Raw genomic sequence first — 9,420 nt, forward strand, 5'->3', positions numbered from 1 at the left:
TATAATCCGCATTGAACGCTTTAGATCTGTGTAAGTACTCGAATGAACTAGTACAAAACAGTCACCCGACGACTTATAAAAGATAGGCATTTTCTTAAACAACCATCATAAATTCTAAACCCATAAACAAGACAACATGTTTTTGTGCAAAGATTCAAGGCACAATCTTTTGAGAAATCAGCAGGTTTAAATTACACGGGATTTAAGTTACATTTCATAACTACTCGAGTCATTAATATAATCCTTAGGTACAAAATCAACAAGAAGGCCTTACACATGAACAAATTCTATAAAACTGTATCCCGTAAAATATATTTTATCATTCCAGTCCGCTGAACATTTCTTGTCATGTTCCAGTGCAAAACTAGTTTTAATGATAATTTATGTTTTCTTCTCTGCAATGAATATCTATGAATTAAAGTAATCAAGTTTATTGCAATTTTACACTGGACGGAGCATTCCAATAAGAATTTCCTACTGCTCCAAAAAACCTTACCTACCCTACCTTTCCATTGTGTTTATTATCCTTATATAACGTTGTATTCATTTATAGCTTACCTCTTTTTTGTTTGATTATATTTTTCTTGTGTATGTGTGTACAGAAAGACAACATTTTCAGCGTGTGTATGTATTTAGAAAGTCGCAGTAGAAAGAGTATGTGCGCAACCGGCACTGCAGATAGGTGGCTCCCCACACGACGCGATCCATTTGTGATCTGGATTATCAGCAATCGTGAATGGGAGCGTGTTCGGCGATGCGTCTGTTTTGTCTGTCCCCGAATTTATCTGTCCCAGTGGATTGCTCACTTTTGTTCCCCGTCAATCGATGCACAAACCCACCACATTAACCAGCATTTTAGAAAACCCTCCTATCCGAGCTTATTACACGTCTGTTTGCCCTCGGTATCAAATTACAACAATTTCAACAGTCCACGAAATGCATAGATGCTGCGTATGTCGTAGACAAAGACTTCTCGTTGACATTATTTTCTGGGACATATTATAAAGACAGGCAACATATAAGGTTTCGTGCGGTTGTGTGTTCGTGAGAATGCCGCTTTTCATAAGACATCTTTGGTGTAACGGCTTCTCGACGAAATGGTCCCAAAACAGTCGCGTAAGACAGCATATTCGGCCATGTGTTTGAATACATATATGTGTATAGTATACTTGTTCATTGTAAGAGAGATAAAGCAGAGGTAACAATTGAAAAGAGATCATTTGAAATTCGATAAATTCGGTTTATTCAGAAAACAAAAAATATAACAATCAATAACGTTTTTAAGTCTACGACTATTTTATATTTTATGATCTTAGCATTTGGTGAGAGTTATGATACTAAATAAAATATTTACAACGATCTTCATTATTTACAAAAAATAAAATAATTTTTCATGAACAAAATAATAAAAAGTGGTTTCTTGTTTAGTCCTTTTGGTTTGAATTTATTAATAATATAAAATAAAATAATTCACTGACTCACAAATCAAAGGAAACTATATAATCTTTTCTGAATAAAAAATAATATTGCTTATAAAAAATATCAGTTTATATACATAATCGTAAATATCACTTGGTTTTAATTAGATTAGTATGTATTTTTAGCATTTATAAGATTATGATCGAAAAGTCAAAATGTCATCTTATTCTAAAATAAATATTTATCGTAGGAACTAAAAAAGTTTGTTATTTAATGAAAAGCCAGCATTCATTAATGGTAATAATTATATAAAAATATCGCGTTTGATACAAAAACGATATTCATTATTCCGCCTAACATAGAGCGCATTGATAAATTGTACAAATAAATACATTTTTACAAATTTTCCTACAATAATATAAGCAAGTTCTTAAACTATAAACAAAACCCTTTCACCAGCAGGATCACATCAATTTAACCAGAATTTGACAAACAGTTGCTAAACAGTGAATCATTTATGTGAAATGGAAACGAAGATGATCAAAATACAGGAAAATATTGAAAATTTAGAGATAATTTATACATGTTTGTTTCAACCAGATTTGCTAGATGAGAGGGTTCGATACGACAATTTCAAAATTCTAAGGACGGTTTGCGAGGGAATATAAGCAGATCTGTTTGGCTGATTGAAATGCGAATTACCTGCGGTGAATCATTCGCTACGCCCACAAAGGTTGCGGCAGCCGGCGGGGATCTCGAGGAACGGTCGGAATCCCGGCACAGGGCCTCACTCCCGGACCCAAGGCCTGTAGGGGAGATCCGAGAGATGGCATGAAGGGCGGGAGCTTCCCCGGAGGCGGAGGAGGCGCCAGCCCTGGACTACGCGACCGTTCCATCCCGCTTGGACTCACAGAGGCATATATATTTACAGTAGACCTCTGGTGATGACAAGACTTCTTCGGATCTGGCATAGAAAACCGCAGCTTTTGCCAGAACTGACGATCCCCCCACTCGATGCATGTATTCGTTTTTAAGTAAAGTCTCAAATCGGGATCTAAGTCCCTCATCGGAAGCTCTCCCATCAGTATGATAATCAGTCTCCTTCTTCTCTCTTTGAGTACTTCGTGTAATGCCGATTTGAATTCAAATCTGCACCACTCGTTGTGAATAAAGTTTTTTGATAACACTACAATAGTCCTTTTAGAAGATTCAACCGCTTCTATAATTGTATCGGCCACATACGCAGATACGTTAAAATCCCGATAATGGAGACACAGTCGGTAACCAGGATCACCGGCTTCAAGTCCTGGAGCCAGCATTTGGTCCACAAAACCCTCGTCTTTGACACTGTAACTAATGTAGGCATCAAAAACTCTTTCTTTATCTTGTTCTTCTTCAAACGCAGTAGTTTTGTAACACATTCTTAGTCCACAACGAGAGTATATCCAAACTCTCAATTCGCGGCGGTAGTAAAACAGTCCGCACACTAGTCCCACACTTGCCACAAAGGCGCACACGGTAATTAAAAATAGGGGTAAATAATCGTTTATCACTTGACTTTCAACTATAGAAGCGTCTCCCAAAGGGTAACTTGAACAGGTTGTCGAGTTAAAATCCGCCAACGGAGGCCCTACGGCGTTTGTAATGTTATTAAAGACGCACAATATTTTATTATAGTCCATAACTTTCCCGACATTTCCTTGAAGCCAACCCCGAAATTTTCGCAAGTATTGGCAATCACACGACCACGGATTGTTCGCAAGACCGATTTCCACCAAATAAGGATTTAATGTAAATTGCCACACTGCCAACCCGTATATTCTGTTTCCATCTAATCGTAACACTTCTAACTGTTTTAGTTCGATAAATGTACGGTTATCGATATAATGTATGTAGTTACCTTGCAAGTAAAGTTCACGTAAACTTTCTAAGTACGCAAATTCAAAACCTAACAATTCTTTAATGGAGTTATTTTCTAAGTGAAGCACAGTCAGTCTTCTTAGACCACTAAATGTGTGATTATACACTGCGGCAATATTAGAATTATTGGCATACAACACCTTCACATTTTTTCTACCTATGAACGAATGGCTTGAAAGTTCACCGAAATTATTACCGTCTAAATAAACTTCAGTCGCGTCCATAGGAATACTGCTGGGCATTTCGGTAAAACCAGCCCCCGAACACTCAACAACATTGGCTGACCATGATTGATCGTGATAACACGTACAATTGTTTGGACAGGTCATTTCACAATCACACGCATCAAAATCACAACAATGACACAATGCGAAACAATGCGTTTCGTATGTACACAGGAAATGCGATGGTTCAGCTTCAATTAGCGGAATGTAGGTTCGATCTCTATTGTAAAGAAGTTTGCAATAAATGCTTTCAAGATCCATCACACTGGGATACTGGCGAAGATGATCCAGTTTGTTTATTCTTTGTAGCCACTCCATAGTACAGTCACACTGGAATGGATTTCCACCGATATAAAATTCAGGAAGAGGCGTGTCCGGATCCACCGGAGTTAATCTCAGTGCATTTAAATCCATACTGACAATCTGATTTGCATATAAATCAACTCGCGTCAAATTTCTCTTTTTCATAAATGTGTGTGGTTGAACATAAGAAATTAAATTATCGTTCAGGAACAAAAGCTCAATACTATTTGGTAAAGAATATTCAGTCACTTTTGTTAGTTTATTAAAACTCACATCCAATGTTTGCAGTCGTAATTCGGTATCAAAATCATAATGATTTTCAAGTACTGAAATACTGTTTTTATGTAAATCAAGCCACTGTAAACCTAGAGGAATATTGGCATAATCAAACCATGTTATCTGGTTATCCGATACATTCAGCCATAATAATGATGGAATGAACATAAATAATCCATTTATATCGGTTAACATATTTGCATCCAGTCTAATTGCTTGCAAATTCGATAGTGACACAAATGAATCTGGGTGAATGTTTTTTATTTTATTTCTGGCCAAATTTAATATTTGTAGCGAAGGTAAATCAGAGAATACGTCTTTACTGATATTTTCCAACTTGTTTCCAATAAGTCTTAAGCCATAAAGATTTGTCATTCCTCTAAAACCCGGTTCATCCAGTGATGATATCTGATTTTCTCCGAGGTCCACTGTTCTCAACAGGCGCATGTCTTTAAGAGCTAACGGCACTTGAGTCAAAGCATTGCCGTTTAAATTGAGGTCTTGTAACGACGAGCAGTTCCTAAACGCCTCCGGGTGAATCCCTTCCAATGCGTTATTATCGAGGGATAGTAAAGATAGAACATAAAGTCCGTTCAGAGAATAAGCATCCAAATACGTTATTCGATTATAGGAGATAATAAGCGTGTGCAAGTTATTCATAGGGGCGAATGTATCAGCGGCAATTGTTTCTAACTGGTTATGCTGGATGTTTAGTATCTGTAGTGTATACAGATCTTTGAAAATATTTGGTTCTAATTTTGAAAGTCTATTATTCGACAAATTCAACAACACCATTCGAATGAGCCCGGTGAAAGTTCTTGTATTAATCCAAGTGCTTGTGAGATGATTTCGTGATAAATCTAGTGCTAACAGTTGGTCTAGATTTGCAAACAATTCAGCAGCGAGAACACTTATCGAATTATTTTGCAAATAAATTTCCTTGATGGAAGATTTTGCATCCCTAAACAAATCCGGTGGCAATGCCACAATTTTGTTATTAGAAAGATCAATGATTTGCAAATTTTTTAGCCCTCCAAAAGCCTTATCGGCAACCATAGATACTTCGTTGTCATGAAGATGTAGTTCTCGTAATCTGCGAAGGGCACTAAATCCATTTGTTGGCATTAAAACAAAATGATTGAACGATGCATCTAAGACTTGAATATCCAGTGAGCAAGGTAGAGTGGCAGAAGGAAGTAATGGTGAGGGAGGAGGCCCACCGTCATCCTGTCCACTAACGAGAGGCTGAGGAACCGCACTCTTCTCCCGGAACCCGAGATCACTGACATCTTGTAAACGATTTAACGATACGTTCAAATATACAAGATTCGTGAGGGGACAAAATATGTTCTCCGGAAAGGACCATATATTATCGTAGCTGAGGTCCAGCCGCTCCAGCTGTCGAACAGGAAGGAAGCTATCTGCGGCTAGTTCGAGGCTCATCGCTGCCCAGTCAGTATTTCTCGTTCTGACTGTTAGATTTCTTAAATCTCGAAGGCCCGTCAAAACACCCGAAGGCCAACGACCCAGTTTACAATGATCTATGATAAGTTCTCGAAGCTTTACCAGGTGAGAAAAACTTCGGTCGTCTAAAGAACTTTTTGACAAGATGACATCGTTGCATTCTATCCTAAGAGAGGTCGTATGCTCGGATGGAATCACGCTAAAGTTGGTAGTGTCGAACTCGCTGTTGATGGTCCTGAGTTTGCAGGTGAGAGCGACTTCATCCGAGCCGCTGCTGTTCCTCAACCACCACTGACAGTCATCCGGAGCCTCGTACCGAAGAGGCTGAGCGCCGGTGTCCGCTTCATTTGACCCTAGAGCGGACAGCGCCACGGATAGCAGAAGAGCCAGCAGGTTGAGCCGGAAATGTCTCTCCGCCATGTCGGAGGTATCGATGATCTGACGGCCTGATTTATTCACAGATGTAACATGTCTCGGACACTCGGCCCGCGTAATACAATATTATAATGTTCACTACCGCTTGAATTAGGCCCGATCGGATTATCAATCATACTTGATTTTTAATCGAACAAATTTATAATTATAAGTTAATGTCTCGGCGACAAAATCGGAAATGTTTATCCATGTCTATGGCGATATTCCCGTGACTCGCGAGATGAAACGACACGAACTTCTCCACTGAGAGCCGGAAAACCACTGGTCGACTTTCAAAGTACACCCTGGTGATGTTTAGTGTACTCTCACCCTCTCAAGCACCCACATGTCTTACACTCTTAACTTTGTGTAACACATTGCACTTATTGTAGGTAGCAAAATATTGAACGTATTTTTAACCAAAATACAAAATCGTATTTAAACTGAGTCCACAGCCCTTTAAAAAGTCATATCACGTAAAAAGGGTGTGTTTCTTAAAACAATATTTATATATTATTAAAAGGAATAATAACAACTTTTACGCTAAACAACGACACGTTTAAACTGACTCGCACACTTAGAGTTTTTTCCAAATAAACATCGTCACTTATAATTTTCGTTTATATTTTCAACAAATACGATAACCGGTAGACGAAAAGTTTTGTAACGTCCAGCCGCCACCGAGACCGATCTTCAACTGACGAAATCCCCTTGTGAACTGGCTAAGGAGGCATCTGCGGCAGAGGGGGAAAGCGGACAACCCGAGTTGTTCCGACGTTAGCCGAAAGCTACCGAACATCGACGCATCGTTGTGTGTATTTAATACTCGCAAATACCTAAAGAGAATTACACACTAGCATGGGCAATGGAAGTCTTGATAAATAAACCCCGAGACGTTCCCTCGCACCAATAATAGGATTGGGGATACAAAGAAATGAATCTTACAGATATATTAATATCAAGGAAGGTACTTAAAACGATTTTTCATCTCAGTGATACTATTCAAAGGAATACATACCAATGATCTCTTTTGTAAGCGCTAAATCGGGCGAACAAATGAACGTAGTTATGCAGAAAGCCGCCAGTAGACAATTTTGAAAAAAAAAATATTGGTGTTATTTTATTTTTTTTTTTTTTTTTTATTTTATTTTATTTTGGAAAGCCAACAGATTACAATATTTATTAATTACAGTGTAGGTTAAATTATATATTAAGATCCAATTACAGGCCTTCTCGTAAGCTAAAAGATAAATATTACTAATAAGAAGTTAAGAATAGATATTAAATTTAGATATGTATGTACATTTTACAGTGCGGATAACATAATAATAAGTATACATACATATGCAGCGAGTATAACATTTGCGATAATTATTGAGCCTTATAAGAAGAACAACTTAATTGAAGAAAATAATAATTATAAAAATAAAATAAAAAACTCAAAAACTAAAATAAAATAAAGTGTTTATAATAATTAACCAAATATCAAACTCACATACACATGCACATGTACATATCCATACACAATCTAACTGCACAGGTAGGTATTTCGGTTAAATAAGATATTATATAAGAGAATATTAAAAAACATATTTTTTTAAAAATAAAAAAAATTAGTGAAACATAAATTGATTTTCAATTACTTTTCTAAAATTGTTGCATGTTATATTATTAATATCAATATGGTTAAATTTATTGTTATACAGATTGCAAGTTCTACATATATAAGGGTGCAGTAAAGTCAATTCCACGTTCTGCTAGAAACAGCCAGGCCGCTTTCATAAAAAAAACTGTAATAATCACCTTCTGAAAATATTGTTGACCACAAAAACGATATTTCTTAATTTTCAGAAAACACCCACAGCACTGGAAAAATTCTTACGCTATAGATTCTGATAGGAAGATTAATGCCTCCAGAAGTCCTGTTCTCTTAAATAAATTAAGATGAGTAAATACAATCGTATTTTTTTATAAATTCAAGAATATAAAAATACCGGTAGTAAATTTAAAAAAAAAAAGGTTTTAAGTTATGTAACCTTATACATTCAAAGTCTGGATGAGGTATCATTCAATATTATATATTTTTAGCAGTGCGGTCGTCCAGACTTTAAAAAGTCACCAAAATTTCTTTTACATTATTGCAACGCCTGGTTTAGATGCTGATGGAAAATTAATGCCTCCAGAAATCTAGTTTTCTTTAATAAATGAAAGTGCATGAATACACAAGTATTTTAATTTTGTAAATTAATTCATTAAAAACATGTTTTAATTCAAAATGTCACCTCATACATTCAAAGTTTGAATGAGGTATCATTCAATATTGGATCTGGCTGTTTTATACAAAATTCATATTTTAAGTCTGTCGTTTGGTCAGTCCGACTTACAAACATCACCGAAATTCCTTAAACAGATAATTAAATTATTTTTAAAGTTATTATAACAAATTAACTAAGTGATTAATTACAATTAAGTATCCTAATATACATAAGTATAAAATAATGTGTTCGATACATAATAACACAACATATAAAATACAAATCTTAGGTTGTGTGGTCAGCCAGACAATAATCATTAAAACTGGTCAAATACATAATGAATTATTTGTTGTACTGTAAAAAAAACCGAATGTTTGCATTATTTATTTACATACATGTAGTTTATTACACATTCTTTGATACATAAGTCTCAACTCTATGGGAATAAAAGTCCTGTGTTGAGATGGGACGAGAAATAAGTTGACACAGACACATGAGTATATCACCAGAAATTTAGGATCAGAAACTCAAAAAATAATTTAAAAAAACATATAAATGACACATCAATATAGTAGACAATAAACTCAAACATTCGAAAAATCATCAAGGAGATTCCAACTCAAATCCCTCCCACAAAAGAAAATTCAGTCCTTAACTCCTCTCTTGAAAATAATTATTGTCCTTGAGAGCTTAATACGCACTTCCAAAATATTGAACACTCTCGGTGCGACAGATGAGAAGTGTCTCTGAGCAAAAGTCGTACGGGTTTTGGGTATGACATAACTCGTGCTCTGGGAAAAACTCGTACAGACATTTTGCTGAGATCAATTCATCATCTGTCAAAGTAAAAAACATTCCAACTGTTGTGTAGATTTGATTATTCACTCTTTTCACAAAAGTGCTATTATCTCTGTTTTATTTTTTTTTCTTTGGCTGGCGGCTTTCCACATAACTGCGTTCAATCGCTTTATAATAATTGCGCGCCTTTATTTCCTAGCATACCAGCTATTACAAAAAAATACATTTAATACATCACACCATTTTTGTTAATCCATAAATTAGTGCGCAAACATTTCCCTGTCATTATGTTCTCCTCTCTCCTCTCTCTCTCTCCTCTCTCCTCTCTCCTCTCTCCTCTCTCCTCT

The 9,420-nt window shown here is 36.1% G+C and overlaps 1 protein-coding gene across 1 annotated transcript; it reads right to left on the reverse strand.

The window, feature by feature from the left end:
• Window positions 1-1,219: 1,219 nt before the first annotated feature.
• On the reverse strand, window positions 1,220-6,713 carry Toll-6 (Toll-like receptor 6). Its single transcript, XM_088228157.1, has one exon. The coding sequence runs from the start codon at window positions 6,024-6,026 to the stop codon at window positions 2,139-2,141; it is 3,888 nt and encodes a 1,295-aa protein (XP_088084283.1). The 5' UTR covers window positions 6,027-6,713; the 3' UTR covers window positions 1,220-2,138.
• Between the last annotated feature and the right edge of the window lie 2,707 nt (window positions 6,714-9,420).

This window comes from Micrasema longulum, unplaced genomic scaffold, assembly GCF_059751315.1.
Source record: "Micrasema longulum isolate JH-2025_06_02 unplaced genomic scaffold, ASM5975131v1 h1tg000565l, whole genome shotgun sequence".
Taxonomy (NCBI): domain Eukaryota; kingdom Metazoa; phylum Arthropoda; class Insecta; order Trichoptera; family Brachycentridae; genus Micrasema; species Micrasema longulum.

What these genes read in the sequence shown, in the direction of transcription:
- Toll-6 (XM_088228157.1), bottom strand. Translation starts at nt 6,026, where the DNA reads ATGGCGGAGAGACATTTCCGGCTCAACCTGCTGGCTCTTCTGCTATCC.